The 24,334-nt window shown below is 36.1% G+C and overlaps 1 protein-coding gene across 5 annotated transcripts in view; it reads right to left on the bottom strand.

Annotated features, from left to right (window-relative positions):
• Positions 1–23,730, bottom strand: part of LOC131437244 (FH1/FH2 domain-containing protein 3) — a 328,287-nt gene extending 304,557 nt beyond the window's left edge. For 3 of the 5 annotated variants that reach the window (XR_009230739.1, XM_058606465.1, XM_058606463.1), the window contains exon 1: positions 22,942–23,723. Coding sequence is in view for 3 of the 5 variants with exons in the window: in XM_058606465.1 (XP_058462448.1) it covers positions 22,942–22,968 (27 nt within the window). In the remaining 2 variants the exon portion in view is untranslated. Of the gene's footprint in view, positions 1–22,941 lie in introns of all 5 variants that reach the window. The other 2 variants (XR_009230740.1, XM_058606462.1) reach the window with 2 other exon arrangements.
• Between the last annotated feature and the right edge of the window lie 604 nt (positions 23,731–24,334).

The following is a 24,334-nucleotide window of genomic DNA, read 5'->3' as shown; positions in this document are numbered from 1 at the left end:
TTTTTTTAGAATTTAAATCAAAATCACTTAGAGATCAGATCAGTTCTGATTTCGTAATGATAATTTATTCCTTGGTTAAGATCACTTGAAATCAGCAGTGATCGGTAGTTTTCCCAGCCCTAATGATATTACATGTCAATATAAAATACTGTTTATATTTTAACAACAATATTTATTTCATGAATCTCAACATACCGAACTTATTTCAAATAGATCATGACGTGTATCAGCAAGTATATTTTGAATATTTTCGCAAATCAAAAACATTGTTCGGAGTTGATTCAACTATTTGCAATGTCTAAAACAAACAAAACCGATTTATTTTTCAACTAACAGAATTTTGTTTCAATAACAACACCAGTTATTTCAACAAAAATATTTGTTGAAATTGAAAGGTATGTGTCCTCACTAATTGACAGCATTTTTGTTTTCAAACAGTTAAATTAGTTGTTTCAACCATCGTTTCTACTAATCGAAAAACAAAAATGACAGTTTAGTTAAAACAATAATCGATTAGTTGTACCAAATTTTAACCAATCGAATTCAGAAAATCAACTAATATTCTGGTTGAAATGGGATCGCGGGTGATTCCGTGTGGTTATTTTTTACTCTCAAATAATTGTGCACAAATGACTTTCACAAATTCATCGAAATTTGTAGGCATGTTCATTGAAAGCGCTAGTTTTTAAAATCAATAATGCCGAACGTTTTTATCTTGCTTAACATTTTAATAGGTGGTTGAATTTTTTGTCATAAGCCATGACATAATCGTAAGCTTTAATGCCAAGCATAAAATTGAAAAGGCTGTAAATAAAAACGCCACCGACTAACATAAAATCAACTCCATTTTCTATTGTTGTTGAAGAGTACAGTTCCAAGTGGTTTGGAAACATGACAACCACAGTTTGACTTAAACGAAACTTAAATTGGATCAAGACATTTTTATGTTAGAAGACCAATTGAAATATAATTCATTTATTTCCATTCGAGTTATTCTATCAGAATTAAGTATAACATACATTGTTGGGATTTTTGCTATTTTTCTCTCGGCATCGAAACTGAAGTGAACGGTCAATGTTTAAATAAGATCTCATCCAGAGTATATTATGCGAAGCTTTCGTTCCGATGGGGAAACAGGGCTGTATCTCGATTCGACTGAAATTTTATCGAATCGACCACGTTTCGTATTATGGTTCTCGATTCGAAGTCGATCATCGAGCTTCGTTCGACTTCACTCGAAGAAGTATTAGATTATCGAGAAGTTTTGGCATTATGGAACCCAAACAATCGAGCTCGTAAATGACTGAACTCGATAAAAAATGGTCGAAAGCGTTATTACTATCGACTATAAGTTTTCGAATACGTTTCTTTTTTATTTAGGTAGTTATCGATAACATCTTAGATTTTCATAAACATATTAGTATTGATAATCTTTATTTTAATGCATTGTTTTGTATATCGTTATATATATTTTGTGTGTTTGGCATATTATGTACAAGTCGAACTGTTTAAAAAGCATATTAATTGAAAGCTGCGTGGTGTTTACTTAAAATAACAAAAGTAAGTCGAAACTAACCTATGCCCAGTAACTGTAGTTTGTAATAAAATTTCTGAATCCTGTGGAATGAAAACGTCGCTCAAACGGATTGTAGGAAAAAGCTTATTCGCTCGATACAATGAGCAAATAATGTTTTTACCCATATATCTAACTCAAGTAAATTGAAAAATTTGTCCAAACACCTTGAAAGTATTTAGAATATGCCAAAAGCATCACAATCTCGTGCTATTAGCGTGTATTTGACTCTTCAATAGTACCTAAATAGATTATGAAGACTACAAAGAATGGGTTGCTCCTGGTATATTAGCTAAAGCAATATCTCCTAATAAATATGATAAAATACTACAGAGAAAGCTGCAAAACCTAAAAGCCTTTGATTAATACTACACATATGGATGACGTAAATTGTATTAGACTTGAAACAATACATGAAAAATACAGAATTTTTTTTTATTATAATTTCAAAAGTTCATCGATAAATTGTGTACAAGAACACGCTTGAAAAAATTCTTTACGTTTTCAAATGGAGTGGAAACGAATCTGCTTCTTGATTTAAATTTCAGAAATGTGTTCATGTTAATTTCGTGCGGCAACTTAAAACCGCAGTATTACAAACAGTTTGCTTCTTTTCAGTACTTGAACTGAATAAATGTAATCGAAAATACTCGAACAATAATTCAGTTTAATTTTTATCATGATTGCAATGTATATGGGTTTGTTTACCTATGTATGTTATGACCAGAGATGCCAGATATTTTCATAGAAAATCTGTATTGATTCGTATAAAATATCTGTATTTATCTGTATTCGCTAATAAAATGAAATTTCCACAATACAATTATGTTAAAAGGTGTTATTCCAATAGATTATGGTTATAGAGTGGTAGATTAAATTTCATATTATATATTATATTCATCGACGAAATTTTATAGTTTTTTCCTATTAACAACAATTGAATTATGGTGCCACATATTTGTCTAATTTGAAAATGTTCACTTCATAAGTTGAGATGGATTTTCAAAACCCAATATGCAACGTCGAGTCAGGTAATACAACTGTCAGTCTGGCAATAATGTTTCATGATGCCAAGACTTGTCTAACTTTTAAGTTCAATTTAGTTACAAATTTTAATATAAATGGATTTCAGTGTTCTTAATTAAATATCTGCACAAAAAATATATATTTTAAAAAGTGATTTGTACGTTGATTCCTAAACGTTTATCTCGTCATTGCAATCAAATACTAATAGATAGCTCAAATACTAATAGATAGTTTAATTTGTTCCTTAATACTTTTGGTGAAATCTGTATAAATCTGTATTAAATTTAAGAAATCTGTATAAATCTGTATTAAATTTAAGAAATCTGTAAGAAATTTGTACTCTGTATTAAATCTGTATGCGCATGTAAAAATCTGTATAATACAGATAAATCTGTATAAATGGCATCTCTGGTTATGACAGCTCGAGCAGCGTCAGTAGAAAAAACAATGCAATGCGATTATGTTCAAGAAAAATCTATTCTTATTGTACCTAGTGGTGTGATAATGCATTTCTCTTTCATCAAAACAGCCACATTAAAATGTTTATTGTCTTTTTATTGAGATTATTTCTGACACTAATTTGAGCTCATTTTGTTAAGTAGTCACAGTGGCAACAATTCCTTGCTTAGTTCTACACAGGACCCTTGATAAGATTTGCTTCTATGAGCTTCTATTTTAAATCAACACACAGACGTTGCTAGGCTATGGTGCCCGCTTGGTCATTGTTTTTTTGTGCTGATTCAGGTTTAATAAAATTGCTGTAATCCAGAAGCAAACATCGTAACATTGAGTTACTAAAGCTTGCTTCAATTGCTTTGCTCATATTGTGGCGCTCCTGGTGGACGGGTTTGGATGTTCTTGGCGCCAACGTGTCGGGAATTTTGTCAGCTTCACGCATGATTTTTGCCATTCCGCAAATCGACTGCACTTTGTAAACAATCAACATGGAAACCGAAAGAAGGGAAAAAATTGTGCACGGTTATTTGAAAAATCCATTGTGGTCTGCATCTAGGCTAGCTAAAAAGCTGGAATTGGAGGAAGAGGAATCCTAATCTGTCGGATCGTGATTTGGCCAGAAAATTCGGTGCTGCCCATAGTACCGTGAGGAGAACTCGACTCCGGGAAGCAATCAAGTCGTATCGAGCTAGCAAACAGCCAAATCGGAACCATAAAACAGAATAGTGTGACCAAAATTCGTGTTCGGAAACTATATGACCAGGTGCTGACCAAGTTCGACGGGTGTCTTCTGATGGACGATGAAACCTATGTCAAGGGGTCCAGTTTATTCCGAAAAACATTAATCCACCCAACTGCCCCCAGTTCCGCCCTATTGAGAAATACTGGGCAATCATGAAGAGGAGACTCAAGGCAAAGGGAAAAGTTATCAAAGACATCAATCAGAATAAGATAGCTAAAACGATGGACGAAGAAGGTGTGCGCCGCCTAATGAGCCGTGTTACAGGAAAAATTCGAGAATTCCTTCGAAGCCGTGACGAATAATTTTATCCGTACTTTTTCTTAAAAGTACGTAGAAAACGCTACATTTGTATCAAAAAGATCTGGAATTAAATAATAAATAACTGAAATACAGGCTATTGTCTTTTTTCCAATTCTTTCTGAAGCAAACTTTATTTCTATTCTAATAGATTCTAACTACTTCTATCTATTGGTCGATCGTTAGTTCTGAGCTGAAACGGCGGCCTTTGTTACTATTCTTGCCTTCTCTTTCACTTACACTTTACTCACATATCACCTCATCCATCACGTCCCACACGAAAATGACACAACATCACAATATAAACTGTATGTACATCGTTTGGCAGCTATCAGTGGTTTGCTCACGTGTTCAGTCTGTATTATTTTATTCTATTCCACAATATGTACCACGGAATACTACGGAATATTCTCATTCCGTAGTATTCCGTGGTACACAAACCATCAATAAACGTCAAAGATGAACGTAATTTACCAACGTCGTGTGAAACCCTGTTGGGATACGCTCACTTCACTTAATTTTCGCACTGGTAATAAGAGCCAGTTGAGCCCTACCGGCCTCTTCAACCTTATTGGAACGTAATGCAATCAATATCTTATTCAAGTCGTTCCATATCTCATTTATTAAATTCAATAATGAAGCAAAAAGTTGTAACATATATTAACATTAAATTGTAACGCTAATTAAACGTATCTGATGATGTTTGCAATACCGCCAAGCCATGGAAGGGCCACCAACCATGGGAGGGATTATTTCTGATACTAATTTTTGACACCAATTTATTCAGATTGATTCGAGTAGCTCACAACAGCATGCTTCAGCATTTATGTCACACATTCGGTAACATTTCTCAAACCAAGCGTATCAGCAATAATAGCAGCCATATGATCTTCGAAATCAACTCAATTTCGTCTCGAAAGAGCCAGTTTCAGCCTCGAAAGAGCCAAACAATATTGGTACTAGTTAATACGAGAAAATTGAGTGGTAATGAGTTTTGACGCTTACGTCACTTATACCATTCTATCACCAGAAGCAGAAGTCACAGCTATTAGTTCAATGGCACACTAGTAGCTGTGAAACGAGCCTAAATTTGCTAAAATTTGCTCAATAATGGGATAATTGAGCGGTAAAAATACAACTCGTTTTGTCGGTTACGTCACTTATTCCATCATATCTGTAGAACTAGAAATCACAGTCGTTTTATCTTCGAACTTGATCAATGCACAGTGGTTCAAAAGCGCAATTTCACGCTCTTAATTAATAACTCATAGGAACGTGGTTTTTTAGGTACAGTATCTTCAGCAAAGTTGTTCAGAATGATAGACGCCATCTTTTGGTAAGTTTTATTTATGTGATTAATCCCCCTAAAAGTGAGATAAAAATATTATTTTAGTTCAGAGAAAACATAGGAGCTAAGTTACTTCGACAAAGTTGTTCAGAAGGTTATTTCAAACAAATTTGCTGAAGATACTATTCCCGTAACTTGAGTGTAATTCATGATATAATGTATTTTCTGAAAAGGGTGCCCTAAAACCAGTTTTTGTATGAAAACACATATATTATCAATTTATATGAGTTTTTCATGTTCTACAAAGTTTTTCATCATTAAAAACTACACAAATTTCTCAAACATACTATGCTGCTATCATTTCAGTTTAATGAAATAGAGCCATTTTTCATGGTTTTTATTACAAAATTTCAACTTGTCTATCATCAAAAGGCGCAGAAAGGTGCAGATGAGACTAGTTACATATTAAACTACTTGTCAAGAGCTTTCATACCGTGGTTGAATTACTCGTCTGCGATCGTCTGCAGGCGAGATATGTTCTTTTCAAATATCCTTGTCCTTGACATTTGCAATGATAAGGTTCATTGCATATCAGATCAGACTTCAGTATATATTCGTTACCATGGTAACTCTCACAATAAATGATTTTTATGGACATCGAAGTCTACAAATAGAAAAGTTTAGTAATCATACCAGACGTTTTCTGAAAGTGGAAAGAAGCCACGGCTTTGAAAAAAGGCAATTATCATTTCGAATTACGTTATGTCATTTTTTGGTAAGTTTTTCTATAGAAAATTTCTGCGGACAAATGTCCTCCATTCATCAATTGAAGTGAAGATCGATAAACGCGTGCTATATTGTACTGTTCACAATAATTAAGAAGTTTCTTTCATACAGATTTCGAGAATATTATACACGCAAGCAATACATTTCACTTTCGAATCGGGATCCCATGAATTGGTTATTAGTTTCATCAGATCCATTGGTTACAAATATTCGTGAATGGCCAAAACAGTCCAAGAAGAATCTGTCGGATGATGCTAAGAGTCTTTTAGCTGGTTAAGAACATTGTCAGCGATCTTAAAATAAATACAAATAATTAAAAATGAGTTTTGATCATACTTTTCTCTACCAGAAAATGACATAACTTAATTCGATTTATTGATTGCTTTTTTTTTTAACCGTGACAAAACAGTTACCAAACTGTTCTATTTATAGACTTCGATGTGCAAAAAAAATCATATTTTGTTGCAAGTACCATAGTAATGAATATATACTGAAGTCTGATATGACATGAAGTGCACCTTATCATTGCAAGTGTCAAGGACAAGGATATTTGAAAAGAACATATCTCGCCTGCAGACGATCGCAGACGAGTAATTCAACCACGGTATGAAAGCTCTTGACAAGTAGTTTAATTTGTAACTAGTCTCATCTGCACCTTTCTGCGCCTTTTGATTAGAGACAAGTTGAAATTTTGTAATAAAAACCATGAAAAATGGCTCTATTTCATTAAACTGAAATGATAGCAGCATAGTATGTTTGAGAAAGTTGTGTAGTTTTTAATGATGAAAAACTTTGTAGAACATGAAAAACTTATATAAATTGATAATATATGTGTTTTCATACAAAAACTGGTTTTAGGGCACCCTTTTCAGAAAATACATTATATCATGAATTACACTCAAGTTACGGGAATAGTATCTTCAGCAAATTTGTTTGAAATAACCTTCTGAACAACTTTGTCGAAGTAACTTAGCTCCTATGTTTTCTCTGAACTAAAATAATATATTTATCTCACTTTTAGGGGGATTAATCACATAAATAAAACATACCAAAAGATGGCGTCTATCATTCTGAACAACTTTGCTGAAGATACTGTACCTAAAAAACCACGTTCCTATGAGTTATTAATTAAGAGCGTGAAATTGCGCTTTTGAACCACTGTGCAATGGCATAATAGTAGCCTTCAAACGAGCATGAGCTTGTTGAAACCGGTTCAGCCATCTTTGAGAACATTGATTGGTAAAAAACGTTCTTAATCCATCTAGTGGTGTGATAATGCCTTTCTCATGCCATTTGAAGTCTCCTTAAACGTTTGTAAGATTCTATCCTCGGCCAATAGCATTGTGAGCTTGTCAAACAATCTAATAGTAGCTTTCAAACGAGTCTAAGTCTTCGAAATCGATGCTTTTAACTCCGAGAAATTTTGTTGCATAGAGATACACGGGAATTTGTCGGTTACGTCAAATATAACATTGCATCTCTCGAAACGAGCATGTTCTCAATTGCCCTTCTAAATTTGATTGACCTTGTCAGCCTTCAATCATCATCTTCGCGAAAAGTCAGCCGATGAAAATATGCGGTTATTCTTTTATGTCATTTTTACCATTATATGGTCGGACAGTCATTTGAACTTCCAACTTCATCAATAGCCCAAAAGTGGATTTCGAACAGACGTAAGCATGAGGAAATCGGTTTAGCAATCTTTGAGAAAATTGAGCGGTAAAAAACAAGGCGTGTTGTAGGTTATGTCACTTATATCATTATACCTCCGGAACCAAAAGCGACAGCGATTTGATCTTCGACCACGATCAATATCCCAATAGTAGCTTTCAAACGAACCTAATCATGTCAAAATCGGTTCAGCCATCCCTGAGAAAATTGAGCGGTGAAAAAATGCGTTGAAATGTGCATGCACATGCACACATAGAGACATTTTCCGAACTCGTCGAGCTGAGTCGAATATAAAATATCACTATGAGTCTCCAAGGCTCCGTTCAGAAGTAGGATTTTCCAGCAATTCTATTAATATTTTATAGAGGAAGGCAAAAACCATTCACAAAGCATGTTATGCAGCTGATTGTATATCACATTTTTTCTTTTTGCGATATTCTCCTAACCAGAGACCATTTTTTGGTAGAAACAGACAATGAAAATTATAGAATGATAGTACTCAAGGGAGAGCAAGGATGTGAAAATATAGAACGGAAAAGTGAGACGTGACAGAGGGTCATTTGAGCAAGCAGAAATCTTCTAGTAACTTAACTTTTACCTTCTACCAGAGGAGTTGGACTTAGGCATCTGAACAATGCGAAGTAGTGATAAAGGTCTTTTACCATTTATTATCCGAACCGCACCATTACATTTTACAAAATTTAGCTTGAATATCAGACGCAGAAATAAACAGGAGCGCAGGTTATCGCTACGCCAATTGAAATGCGCCATTCAAACGTTGCATCTGTTCGTTCGGGACATGCAAAATGCTGCGCTCCTGTTACATCTATATGAATCAAATTCATACTAAATAGCATTTTATTAGGTGTAATCTAAATAGTGCGGTGTAATCAACCAGCTGGAATTGAATGTGGAAAATTTTATTGTTGTTCATATTGATGTCATTATTTCTCAGTATTAGGTTATGTTTTCAGCTACGAATTTATTCAATAGAGCTTTATTTATTGATGAAAATATAACAATCAAATCTTGCACGAATCACGACACCGAACAGAAGCTTAGTGGAAATTGAGCATCGAAATATGGTCGGAGACTCTTCTTCCTTTCGATTATCTCTTTAGTGATATTTCTGAGGGTGAAAATTCGAAAATCACTTATGAACTTAGAGGTTCAGAGTTTGGTGGACGCCTTTTTCATGAAAGAAAATCAAGGAATTGATTTTATCAGTCACAATTTTGTTTCAGAAAATATTTTGAACTGATTTTTTTACAAATGATAATGAGATAAACTTTTTCTGATCATGATTTTCCCAAAACTGATTCTATCGCAATAAACTAAAACATACATTTTTGGCATTTTCGTTCTTTCTCTCTTCGCATCTGAACTGAAGTAAACGGCGAATTTAAATTTTAGATCTCACTCATACTATATTATGTGAAGCTTTCGTTTCAATATGGAATCAGATCTTACCATTCGAGAGCCATAAATCTTTGCCAATAAACAGATTATTGATCGGTTGAAACATTGTTGGTAATCAAAATAACGGCACACTTAGAAAAAACAATGCACATCTCCCACGCATTGCTAAATTTCCAGTAATTCGATCTATAGTTAGTTCCAGTATCCTCAAATAGAAATTGTTGTTGGGCGTGAGATGCATCCGAGGTGTTTTGTCGTGAATACGAATTACTTTACTATGGAGCGCCTTTTCAAAATTTATTCTCTGAGAGAGTGATAAGTTTTCAATCGTGAATATCTCTTATTGTATCTAACGTATCAACATAATTTTGGCTACATGCCATCGGAAATATGATCACCAATTTCTGATAACGTTTTCACAAATAATTCGAAACTAAAGTTATCTGAAATGTTTGTTATCAACGAGCATCAAAGAAGAAAACTTCTGATGCCATTTCATTTCTGCGTTACCTACTGGGTAGGAATAAAAGGTTAACACTTGATATATTCCGTTCATTCTAGTCTGCGCAGTTGATTGAGCAGGAAGTAAAGCAAGTGCATCGTTCCGTACTTTAGTGTAGGTGTATCGTTTCAAATTATAGTAATGAAAAAGGGGAAAGCTTGCACAATTCTTACAATCAATTGAGTAACTGATAACCAGAAGCGTGCCAGTTCTATGCGGATTCACGTCATCCAGTTATGTCTCTGACATTACCCACCCGCTTTTTTAATGGATTAGTCCAATTTGCTCGAAAATGAAAACAACGAGAAGATTATTATATCATCTAATATAGAATCCGAGTAGTTGAGATATTTGTTTATAATTTGCATTTAAGATGAAAATGTAAGAATATAGGAATACTATAATTAAAACACCTAAATTCAAAACTAATAGAATTCTAAATAATATGATGCAATAACATTTTCGCTGTTTAAATTCAATATTGTGACTTTTCTCAAATCTTCACAGTAGTGTTATCGGGATTTACATACAAATAAATTATGTTTCTGAGAATTATAATTCATAATAATACGGTTTGATGGCAGCAAAAAATAACTTTCCTTTTTGAAAAACTATTAAAATTAGAAAGATTAGAAAACTATTGCTTCACTGTTAAAGCCTTTTTTCCAACCGAGGTCGATAACAAAAGACGTCTTAGTGTGACAAAAATGACGCCTTTGTGTGACAAAAATGTGCTACTAATTTCATCAGTCAGGACTGGACTGTTTCTCGTAAACATTGACTCAAATGCTGGTCTTCATTTTTTACGGATCTGAGCTCTGGTTGCGGATATATAGATATTTGAAAAGGGTCGCAAGAGAATCCCTTCGCAAAAATTACATTTGAACCAAATTAAATGGACTTGTAGGTCTTGGGATTGACCCGGTTCCAAAAGTTTTTAAAGTATCGTTCAACTGAGTCCGAAATAATAATTACTCGGATATGATCGAAACGATTTGAAGCAACTTAGATTATATTGCTATTAAAGCTTATTGAAATACGACTTTGAATTGCAGAGCTTTGTGTTACCTAAAAACTCCTATTTGATTCTCAACGCAAAAAGAAGATTAACCTGGAGAATGCGCCAAATCGTAGAAATGATTCGTAGGTGAAGTTTTGTTGGTCGAATTCATTTCGAAAATAGCAGCCAAAAAAAGAAACAGGAATTTCTAAACTACTAATAATCTTCAATTGAATCGTATATTATTTCTTGTTCTGAAACTGCGGATTGATGAATGAAATTGGCTAGAAAACTCCCAATCGAGACATAACACAAATAGAAGAAAATCAAAAAATGTGAGCAATTCTCGTTCTGTTCTAACCAAAGTGCTATAAGTCACTAAAGACTGTCCCAGAAAGTATGGACGCAACCAAAAACCGCTGCCATTTTGCAATGGTTCAGAATCTGTCAATTTTTATGGCTGCTTCCTGTTGTTTACACTCTTCTCTAACCACTTGTGCAGTTTATTCGTTTCCATTAGTTAGTTTCGAGATGCGTGGACTTTCAGCAGAACAACGTCGAAAAATTGTGTACAAATGGTGCACAGAACGCGGACTGTCACTGAGAAAGATAGCAAAAATGAAAGAAGTAAGTGAAAAAGCCGTACGAAATGCAATCAGGAAGTTTGGTGAGGATAACACCTTTGAGGATAAACCGAAAACGGGTCGAAAAAAAGGTTCTGCTAACCCTCAGTTGGATAAACGTATACTGAAGGCGTTCGAGCAAAAGAAGGAGGTTTCAGTTCGGGAAAAGTGGGTCAAATGTTCTTCGTGCTAAAGAAAGTTTGAATCTTCGAACCTATAAGAAGCAGAAACCAAAACGTAGTCCGAAACAAGAAGCATCGATCAGGCCGAGGGTTCGAAAGCTGTACAATAAGATTCTTGCTATAAATTTGAACTGCACAATCATGGACGACGAAACCTACGAGAAACTCGATTACAAATTCTTGCCGGGACCACAATATTATACGGTGCGAGAAGGGCAAGTGTTAAACCAGTCCGAGACATCGATTGAAGTCGAAAAATTTGGTAAGAAAGCTATGGTCCGGCAAGCAATTTGTAGCTGCGGTAAGATTTCGAAACCCTTCATCACCACTGCTTCAATGAACATCAAGAAATGTGTACAAAAACGACATTTACCCATGATTCGAAGCCACAAGGATCCTGTTGTCTTCTGGCCAGATCTTGCTTCATGCCACTACTCGAAATCAACGGTAGAATTGTATACTACCAAAAATGTCACTTTCGTCCAAAAAAACATGAATCCACCAAATTGCCCACAACTTCGGCCAATTGAGGAATTTTGGGTATTACCAAAGGCACATCTTAGAAAACATGTCTCGGCAGTCGAAACCATTCAACAGTTCGAAAAAGATTTTAAAAAAGTGTCAAAACTTGTCGCCAAGAAGTCTGTACGGAATTTATTGAGGAACGTTCGCAAGACGGTGCGCCAGCTAGTCTACAATGGCTAAGTAGTAAATGTTGAGAATAATATTCTGTTGTTGTAGTCTAATATTATCAGTATATCGAATAAAATTTGAATGTCTAACACTTATGAATTATTTACAGCGAAATCAAAGTGCGTCCATACTTTCTGGGGCAGTCTTTATTATTTTCAATACCCAGTACCGATGATAGCTATCTGTACGTAAATTGCGGTTAGTTTGCATTCAATTTTTTTGTATAAGGATTAATATAATACATAAGCTAAACCAACAAATTTAGCTAAAATCTTTTAGCAAACCATATTGATTTTCGCGACGAAGCATTGAGAATTAATAATAATTGTAACTGTAATATTTACACTTACATTTAATACAATAACTAAAAAATAGCACTCTGATAGCACCACCACTATCTATCGTAGTCTATTCCCATTTGGAACAGGGTACATATTTTATGTTTGAAACTGTCTAATGGGAAGTCGAAAATAACAGTATTCCGAAGGTAGGATAAATATTTGTTTTCGAAGTACTCGTTGATGTGAGAATATACCGTTCAATATCCCCAATAGCTGCCGGGAACTCAATAAGCGAATGTTCCAAACGAATTGAATTCAAACAAAAACAGCAATTTATATTGTAAAATCACTCGACAGTTAATCAACAGTAAATCAATTTCAGCAAAACCATATGTGACATATACGAGTCATATTTAAATATTTATTACGTGTATTCAAATCGCTACCAGCACTGAAAATAATGGCGAAAATGAAAATGCGGTTTGCGTGCTCGTTTCCGTGTGGGATATTTTCAGCATCGTGAGATCCGAGCCAACCGAGTTGACCGATATACGAAGCTGCCCACTGTATTCGCAGGAGGTGATTGCATGTGTGAATACATACACATCGGTATAAACAAAACAATAAAATGTTACGACCATGAAGTAATTATTCCGTTCTACACAAATGCAGCCAAATGTAAACTTTCAGTCCGACATTTTCAGCAGCCTGCATAGTTTTCTCTCCAAAATAGAATTCAAGTTCGTTTATCTAACGTTTGGCGAGCTCGGTTGAACGTTAGTTTTAAAAAATCACAACTCTTCCACAGAAAGGCGAAATACGCATTGACTGTGCATTAAGACAACGACAATGCTTGGAGTTTAATTCAAGTTCATCGATAGAAATTATTGTATGTTCCACCCAATATTATGTTAAATTATAGAAAAAATTTAGATTATTAGAATTTTGATTATTTTTCTTCTACGTGCACAAACCGCAAAGAATGTATGTTTAACTTTGAAAAAAAAGTGAGTGGGTTAGGTTAGTGGCATAGCTGGATGACGTGAATAGAGACTGTACTCGATAAAACTGCAACATTCTTTTGTGTAAAACTATTTATTGCATGGATAGAAACTTACTGAAAAATCCCGCCTGGGTATTCCAAAAATGTTCCAGAAGGAAAAAGTCCATAAACTTGCCACGAAGTACTCGGTACGGTCAAATACATAAAGAAAAATACTGCCAGATGCGAAATTGTCGGTGTGCATGCATGCGAGTTATTGCCGAGATTTTAAGCAATTAATAAAAAGAAAATTTCAAATATAAAATACACATTCCAGTTAAAACTAGCTAACATAAATTATTTAATTTGAACATCATGTTGGTGGTTGAACTAATAGGCTCGAAAGTGTAAGAAAAGAACAAAATAAAACATACGAAGAAAATACTGTAAAACACAGTAGAATATTGACCATCAATGTCTACTTCCCTTTCTGAGCAGCATAGATAGCCGTATAGTGTCGGTAGCGGCTTCCCAACTGGCTAAGAATAACTCTACGGTCCACCTGTCCCGGTGGTATAAGTCCACCAAACAGGTAACCAAGAATTTATCCACTGGTTTCCTGCTCCAAGTCGTAAAAGGCCACAAAAATAGGAGCTCCCAAGTAAAGGTGTATCTCCGTGCCGATGACTGAATGGCTGCAGGAGGTTAAACAATGCAGTCGTGAACGGAATATTTTGAGTTTTGCCGGTACTGTGTTAAGCGAAGCTCTGGCTCAGTGGACGATTTCATTCTTCGCAACTCGTGACCATTTGAAAAAAAAGCCTTCCATGGTTCGCTATAGGCGATTATAATCCAATATATTTGGATTGTTGTATGATAAGTGCTGAAGATGGAATTTTTATTACTTTAATTGATAATGATTAGAATAGTACAAGTCAATTTCCTGCAATTCGTACAGCAACTATGAATCTATCCAGATTTCCGCAAGAAGGTAAAGCTTTTATACGGAGTGTATCAAAAAGTAGTTAATAACATTGATTATTGAATAAAAAAGCGAAAAAAACATATTTTGACATCAGTTTTCGATATATTGTAGAAAAATTACATTTTTATGCATTTCACTGATTATATTGAAGAAAGTTCTAGTTTCTGTGAAACGCTCGCACTTTGGACTTGACAGTCTTCATTAAATTCTGCACAGTTACTTTTGTGACTTTCCTGGTTTCATCTGTCCATTTTTTTGCATGTTTTGGGACACTATACCTTCCTTCCGAAAGTGCCGCTCGACAATTGCCCAATACCTTTCAATTGGCCGAAGATCCGAGCAGTTCAGTGGGTTGATGTCCTTTTTCACGAATTGTACATTATTTTTTGACACCCACTGTAGAACGGAGTTGGCGTAGTGGGCTGAAGCCAAATCCGACCAGAAGACAGGAGGCGCCTTATACTTTCTGTACAGTGGCAGCATTCTCTTCTTCAAACATTCTTCCTCGTACACCTTGGCGTTAATTGTGCTATTCGTGAAGAAAATCGACGACCTCAAACCACAGGTACAAATTGCTTGCCAGACCAACACCTTCTGCCAAACTTTTCCATCGCCACCGTGGTGTCAGCGTCGTCCTGGTCCGGGTACATCGATTTCGTATAATATTGTGGTCCGGGCAGCGCTCGAGAGTCTTCCTTGGCGTAAGTTTCGTCGTCGATCAGGATGCATCCGTCTTTATTCTGTAGAATCCGGTTATACAGTTTTCGCGCTCTTGTTTTGGCCTGAACTTGCTGTACCAGGGATATTTTCGGCATCTTCTATTTCTTGTACGTGTTCAGGGAGCTCCGAACTTTGATCCGTTGAATCATCCCGATGTTGGTGTTGAACTGCTTGGCCAAATCCCGCGTCGACGCCGATGGGTTTTTCCTGATGTACTCAACCACTTATGAGTCCCGGCCGGGCTGGCTAGGACCTGTTTTCCTACCGGATCGGGGCAAATCCTTCATGGAAAGGGTCTTACCGAACTTCTCGATAATACTTTTGATACTGGTGTGGTGCACTTTCACCCGTTTTGCAATTTCGTTGTACGTGACACTACTTTCTGAGCACCAAGTGTGCAGAATTTTCTTTCACGTTTCTCGATCAATTCGACTCATCATTGAAACGATTAATCGAACCGAAACCAATCGATTGCGCAGCTGTTATTAACATGTAAACAAACATGTCACCGCAAAACACGCTGCAAAAAATTAAGCCATTTCAGAGTAACAACTGTTTGAATGTTGCTAACTACTTATCGATACACTCCTTAGCTTGAGTTCAAGAACCATATTTTCAAAAGGGAAACTTCATCGTTGGAAAGCTATTAAACCCAGTCTTCAACAAGAACGGTATGACTAATCCACGTGAAATGCCTCGAGCGTGCATACTTGCAAATAGTGCTCTCGATGTATCTCTCATAACTCGTGACATTTGTGCTGTCACAGTTGGTATGACTATTGATGGCATAGACAGGAAATATGTCTATTGTTCGGCATATTTACCGCAAAGCCAACCTTCGCCAAGCGATGACTTCAAAAGGGTTGTTTCATATTGCTGAAAAGTGATTTACCGCTTACAGACGGCAGTGACGTGAATACTCTCCATATCATTTGAGGCAGCACAGGTATAGATTCGAGAGGCTCTGATATGATGGAATTTATTAGCAGTACAAATCTGCACATGGTCAATGCAGAAAATCGTCACGATATCTGGAAGAGAGGAAGTTTCGGACGTAGCTCTCTGATCTGATGAAATTCCGCATGAGTTGGTAAATTGGCTCGTCTCCGATGAGCTCGAACCTTCGTTATCTGTTTTTTCACAAAAACTAGCTGATTTTATGAAACTCAACACTATTTTCGAGTACGTACCAAAATAGCTTAGCTTAGCTTAGCTAAGTTGATCGCACGTGAGTTTTCCGTGATTGATCAGAAACCAGTTGAAATTGCATATTAAACCAAATGCACGATACTTGAAGAGTCATAGATCATGCTCAACGTGCAACCTAAACTGACTTAGAACATAAACTGATCAATAACGTAGATGGCCACCCCCATGAAGGTCAATATGGGAAGGGAAAGAATGTTAGTTCAATACTAGTGACCGAGAAATTCTCTGCATCACCACAAGTGTCCCAGGAAAGGAGTGGTGTTAGTGGGGCAAGGAAATGATCAGGATTCAGCTTGATAGATGATGTGATCTACTTATTACATATAATATTATTATGTGTTTATTGCTCTCGGCAGCCGACTACCAAGTATACGTTGCAATTTTATTGCGTTTTGTATTAATATGTGCATCCTACTAAAATACGAAATTTCTTCCGAAACTCGAAAAGCTCCGGACACCCGGCTGTCGGGAGGTTCTCTATCAATTCATGCATTTAATTCATTGTGTTCTGTTTTTGCAATAGACAGCCGTTATACTGGTAAGATATCACTCGATCGTCATCAACCGAATAATGATGTCGATATCTACTCTCTAACCAAAAAAAAAGTCAAAATACCAAATCGATCCTCCTCGTAGTATAAACTATATTTACATTCGTCCTTGTTAAGCACGGTCGCAAAAATAGTCCAAAAATCCCCAAATCTCGGGAATGATCGATAATCACAAATTGTTTTCGCACATAAAAATATAAATAGATAAGAGGGTATGTTCAAATATATATATATATATATATATATATATATATATATATATATATATATATATATATATATATATATATATATATATATATATATATATATTCCTTTCCATTCATGAACAATAGAAACGAAGTCAAACTACTCACTCGGAATCAATTACCAATTATCAATCAATAAAATTCAGCAAAAAATCGCTTCGCCGTTCGTTTTCGGCATCTTTTTTCGCCGACATCAAGTTTTAAGTGTGTACGTATTCGAAACGTAAGTAATGTAATGTATGTATTTTTGTATATAGGCTTCGCTTTGCTTTGTATTTTTGTATATTTATCCGAAAATAAAATGAGATCTTGATCCCCAATTGAATGTTTTCCAATTAAAAACAAAGAAATTCTTTGTTTACTTTCAATTTCTGAATGCTCAGTAATTCATAAATTTCACTTTGTTGTTCTTACCGAACATTCAGTAAAGTGTTATGCCGAACAGATAGTAATCTTTTTGCTGACGATTTCGGTAGTAACTGACGTTTATCGAATTCGAGATTTCCAAGACTCAGTACGATTTATTTATTTTTAGTTGGTTTGACGTAAAGCCGCCATAACTAAGTTCAGTTTTGCAATGACTGAGCGGAAACATATATTGGAGAAGCCAAATTAATGAAAAACTAACAGAAAAGATGATTTATTGGAAAAGATACGCTCAGAGACAGGACTCGAACCTGCGTTCTTATTGCGTTCCGTGCATAAGCGCTACCATTTCGCCACTCTGAATCTTGTTTTAGTCACTCTAAAACGCCAGTCAGACACAGTAGAACGTACATCGAACATGGTCTACATCCTGGCCATCACCCGACCGATACCTTACATCCAAACATCTTCTCTATCCATCAAACACTAGTCCTCTCGCTTTATACCTATTTCTCCGAGCAAGCATTGAGTAGGAGAGTGTATTTATAATCGCTTGTCACCTTCTTTAATGGTACCAGTCGGCAATCTGCTTATATTTTATGAATGTAGTTTGTAATTCCCTAATAAAAAGGTTGGCTACACTGCTTCAATGAATTTGTATAAGATCTCACCATACAAATTAAACAAATCTAAATATATTCTGTTAAAAAAGTAGATTTCCGGAGAAATAAATAGTTTTACGAAAACCTTCCATTTCCACTGCATTTCGCGTGTTAATTTAAAGGTTCCTATTTTGCGGGATTACCAATAAAAGGTACGGAAATCTTTATTTCGCAATAATTTATACAAGAGAATATCCATATAGGAATGTGTTTGTTGCTAATCAAGTGTGTTAGTGGAAGTAAGCTGAAACTGAAATAATTTTTATCGAGCAGTTTTCAGAGAAACGTTTTCAGTTTTCGTTTTTCTTGAATTGCAATTCCAAGCTAAATGAACTGATTTGTTTATTTTTCAACTATATGGAAGTTTTATGGAATTAAAATCAGGAAAAGAAACGCAGGAATTTGTTTTTACGCACACATTGTTGACATTACTCATACGCTTTCAAGGTATCTTGCTCCTTAAAATTATTAGGAAAACTAATGTATAAAAACACAATGTCATATAATGTCCTGTATATAATTATATACACCTAAACCTGATTCTTGAGCTCGGCATAATGAAATGCCGAATTGATCTAATTGGCAACACGAAACTTTACTTCATTAATTCAGATGTTCACTGGCGAAATTCGTTACTATAAAGTTCTGATATCGCGGTAAAGTGCATTTTATTACCTAAGTTTGGCCTAATATGTTGCTGAATTTGTCCGTAAACAGCAAATACACCGAAATCAGAAAGATTCGTTTGCTGTGATTTCGAACAATGTGTTAGCTTTTACTGAAATTCGGTGAGACACGTGTCATCTAATGTCACCTATCGATTTTGTAAAGCAACGAATGTTGTAATATCTTTGAAAACCCCTTCCGCGATAGGTAATTTAGTGTGATTAGCTTCAAATTGATGCAACATGGGTTACTTAACATTGGTTAAATCCATAAAGTTTTTAGGTGGGCCAAAATATATGAAGTGGCCAAAATACCTCTGTTACCCTAGTAGCAGCACTAGAGACTGTTATATTTCTTTTGGGGATTCACATTTTTTATTTTGAATTAGAGTGAGCATTATTAACATACACTCATTTCCCACATTTGACTATTGTGATGAGTATTTCATGCAATAATAAAGCATAATCCTTTCTACGCTCGATTACTGATGACTCGGCAAGCCATGATTCAATCCCGATCGCTTTTTCGGAGCTTAAAACTCGGCAATAATTGACAATTACCAAATTCAGAATTGCCAAGATTCTCAGTAATTATACACGGTAACCAAACACTCGGTTGTGCAAATCTCGGCAATTATTTCGCCGAAACTCAGCAATAAAATTTATGTGTGTAAAGACTGTACCAGAAAGTATGAACGCACTTTGATTTCACTGTAAATAATTCAAAAGTGTTAGATATTCAAATTTAATTTGATATACTGATAATATTAGACTACAACAACAGAATATTATTCTCAACATTTGCTACTTAGCCATTGTAGACTAGCTGGCGCACCTTCTTGAGAACGTTCCTCATTAAATTCCGTACAAACTTCTTAGCGACAAGTTTTGACACTTTTTTCCAATCTTTTTCGAACTGTTGAATGGTTTCGGCTGCCGAGACATGTTTCCTAAGATGTGCCCTCGTTAATGCCCAAAATTCCTCAATTGGTCGAAGTTGTAGGCAATTTGGTGGATTCATGTCTTTTGGGACGAAAGTGACATTTTTGGTAGTATACCATTCTACCGTTGATTTCAAGTAGTGGCAAGAAGCAAGATCTAACCAGAAGAAAACAGGATTCTTGTGGCTCCGAATCATGGGTAGAAGTCGTTTTTGTAAACATTCCTTGATGTATATTTCGCTGTTCATTGAAGCAGTGGTGATGAAGGGTTTCGAAATCTTACCGCGGCTACAAATTTCTTGCCAGACCATAGCTTTCTTACCAAATTTGTCGACTTCAATCGATGTCTCGGACTGGTTTATCACTTGCCCTTCTCGCACCGTATAATATTGTGGTCCCGGCAAGGATTTGTAATCGAGTTTCACTTAGGTTTCGTCGTCCATGATTATGCAGTTCAAATTTCCAGCAAGAATCGTATTGTACAGCTTTCGAACCCTCGGGCTAATCGATGCTTCTTGTTTCGGACCACGTTTTGGTTTTTTCTGCTTCTTATAGGTTCGAAGATTCAAACGTTCTTTAGCACGAAGAACATTTGACTTCGAAGTACCCACTTTTTTTGGCCACATTCCGAACTGAAACCTCCTTTTTTTGTTCGAACGCCTTAAGTATACGTTTATCCAACTAAGGGTTAGCAGGACCTTTTTTCGACCCGTTTTCGGTTTATCCTCAAAGGTGTTATCCAATGTTGCAAATATTCTTCGTATAACTAATTCATTCACGCTTCCTCGCTGTGATTATACTTCCTTCAAATATGCCAGTCTCGAACAACGTTGAACTATTCACTGCTCGAAAGAGAGGAGGGTGCAAAAGGAATAAGCAATAATCGTAGAAAACCCGAATATACTAATCCATTCTTCGCTGCTGGTATACATCGTGCATGTTCGTTTTATACATTCGTTTGTCATTCGTTCATTTATTTTATTCTTCGAATTGGTTCGAATAGCGTCACGGCGAAGATCGTTTGTTTCCATTCTTCGCGAAGCATTCTTCATCTAATAAATTCATCATATCTCGTTGGGTAGCAGGAATGGGAGAATGCTGGAATATGATTCATCACATACACATAAGGCTATGGTAATAGTGCGGGGGGAAACATCTTAATTTGCATGTTTCAAAGACAGCACGAACGATCATCGCGAATTAGGTTTGGCGATGATCGCTGTATGAATATTCGTTCGATATTCGCGTTAAGTCATTCGGGGGTATGTCCAATGCGAATAACAACTGCAAGGAATAGATATTCGTGCAAGTAACGAAGCAGCGTCGGCTTCGTTCGCGGCCGAATATACGGACAAGTCCGAATACCAGAACGATTATCGAACAAAGGCGAAGGAAAGCGAGCGATGATCATAGACATTCGTTGTATTTTTGATATTCGAGCAACATTGGTGTTATCCTCACCGAACTTCCTGATTGCATTTCGCACGGCTCTTTCACTTACTCCTTCCATTTTTGCTATCTTTCTCAGTGACAGTCCGCGTTCTGTGCACCATTTGTACACAATTTTTCGACGATGTTCTGCTGAAAGTCCACGCATTTCGAAACAAACTAATGAAAATGAATAAACAACTGCACAAGTGGTTAGATAAGAGTGTAAACAACAGGACGCAGCCATAAAAATTGACAGATTCTGAAACATTGCGAAATGGCAGCGGCTTTTGGTTGCGTCCATACTTTCTGCGACAGTCTTTAGTAAACATTCATTATTATTCATTTATTCATATCATTTCAATGATAGAAAAAATTTGCATTAATCTAAAACAATCTGTTGATCTTAATACCAAATGCATTATTTTGAGATCATCACGTTGAAGTAAATTGAATACAGAGTTTCTCAATAAGAGCTTCTCAGTTCAAATGAAAATTGAAAATTTTCAAATTTGTTAAGGTTCAAATGTGAACCATGTTTACTTGTGTTGATAATTGGTGTATTACGTAAGTTTTATTTGGTACGTATGTCATAGATCTATGTGTTTATATATGCAGTGCGACCATTTTATCAAAGTGGCTTGAACGATTAAGTTTAATACAATCTTTTTAGTAATAATTTGGTCTCAAACGAATGCTAAGCCTGACTTTTTGTATGAAATATCAGTTTTGATCAATCGTTCACCAATGTTTGATGGCAATCTGCTTATATTTTATGAATGTAGATTGTAATTCCCTAATAAAACGGTTGGCTACACTGCTTCAATGAATTTGTATAAGATCTCACCACACAAATTAAACAAATCTAAATATTTTCTGTTAAAAAAGTAGTTTTCCGGAGAAATAAATAGTTTTACGAAAACCTTCCATTTCCACTGCATTTCGCGTGTTAATTTAAAGGTTCCTATTTTGCGGAATTACCAATAGAAGGTACGTAAATCTTTATTTCGCAATAATTTATACAAGAGAAAATCCGTAAAGGAATGTGTTTGTTGCTAATCAAGTGTGTTGGTGGAAGTAAGCTGAAAGTGAAATAATTTTTGTCGAGCAGTTTTCAGAAATACGGAAGTGTTTTATACTAAGATTTTCGCTTTTCTTGAATTGAAATTCCAAGCTGAATGATCTGATTTGTTTATTTTTCAACTATATGGAAGTTTTATGGAATATAAAATGAAGAAAAGAAGCGCAGGAATTTGTTTTTACGCACACATTGTTGACATTACTCATACGCTTGCAAGGTATCTTGCTCCTTAAAATTATGAAGAAAACTAATGTATAAAAACACAATGTCACAAGTCAATGGATAGATTAAACAAAACTTATGCTCACGGACAGTCACAAGTCAAAACAGTTTCTTTCGGTCAAAACCAGCGTCCTTGTATTACAATTGCGTCAACAGGCTGATTCCATTGAATGTGTTTACATCACATGTCAACCAGCGCCACGGAGCGAGAAACCGAACACGTGTTCGCAAACAATGGAGTCGCTTGGTTCTTGATTCATTTAACGTTTACGTCGATTTTAAATAATCCCTATTTGTTATTTGTAATACTGTTGAATTGTTAAAATAGGAAAGCATACTTACACCATAGTTACCGCGGTATGACGACATCTCAACAGCCGAAAATCAGTGCCACGTTTTTAACGATATGGAACGCAAACAGGAAGAAACTGCCCGTACTTAACAGTTTTTCTGCTCGTTCTTTTTGTTGTTTCTGTCTCCACAAATTTTATTCGGCAACAGTTGTCGATGTGACACCACCGATGTTAGGATCTTCCACAGAAAAAAAACCTTTTTCACTTAACGCTTTCCGATGCTTCCTTGTTAACTGCCGAGCTCTTGAATGTGTTACAACTATTTTCGCTCGCACTAAACACCACTTGTTGCATCACCACCATCTTTTTGCTCCATTTTCACTGCTTTCCAGATTAATTTTAGTCTGAGATACCGCTTTGCTTGAAACACTAAGTGACTGGGTCGGATTTCCACTGTTCATAATCACTTGACCGAAATGCTAGCTTTTAAAAACCAGGTCGATTGTGTTGAAACCTTATCAAACTTGAACGAGCATAGATTCCTCTTCCTGTTTTGAGAGAGAAAATAATCGTTGATTGTGACCCGTTCATCCACGCACATTTGCGACTTGGCCGAAGCTCCACCATGTGACGTGTGGTCAGAAAATTTGTACCGAGACGGTATTCAGTCGCGATACTACCATTCGCCTAAAAACTCACCACGCTCTCTTGTGGAAACATCAATGATGGTTATTTTTAGCTTCTATGCCCACTGTTCCCAACACGCTTTCCCAAACTCACCACACTGTCACACACAGATGGGAAAATTTGCCAGCACACTACGATTTCGTGATTTTCGCAACTATCGGAAAAAACTTTCAAAGATGTTGATCTGATTCCAGCCGGTCCAGTTCAAGATCACCACGTACAGATAAACAATGTAAAGGTACACCCACGGCTGAAAGTGGAGCCACTTGGTAAACAGTAGAGTGTTGATCTTCGGATGGCGAACCCCGTAAACCAGTTTCTTCACTAGCGCACCGCACAGATAAGCGACCGTGACCAGAAGCACTATTCGGCGCAAGTGTATCAAGATTATTGCCATTACTAGTAGATCAGCACAAAGTCGAACCGGCACGCTCTCGAAACTGTGCGTATATTTTCGATACCTCAATAGCGATCGATCGAAAAAGAATCGGAAGTCACACTCACATTTTTTTTTCGCATTAAAACTAAACTCACGAAATCACCACGCAGCAGCAGCACCACGTTGCAGCGACATTCAAGCGTTCGTCGGTTCGGAGGAAAGTACTACGACTAACTGTCTGACTTGGCAAAATACAGTTGGCGATTTTAGTCGATCAAAAACCAACACCGGGAAACCGAAAAGTGTGGTGCGTTTGCGCACTGCTAAACTAACGGCGACAGGCTGTTCGAAAATCCCTAACGCACAAAAATGCATT

Source organism: Malaya genurostris, chromosome 3, assembly GCF_030247185.1.
Source record: "Malaya genurostris strain Urasoe2022 chromosome 3, Malgen_1.1, whole genome shotgun sequence".
Taxonomy (NCBI): Eukaryota; Metazoa; Arthropoda; class Insecta; order Diptera; family Culicidae; genus Malaya; species Malaya genurostris.
This window is presented reverse-complemented; position numbering and strand designations above follow the sequence as displayed.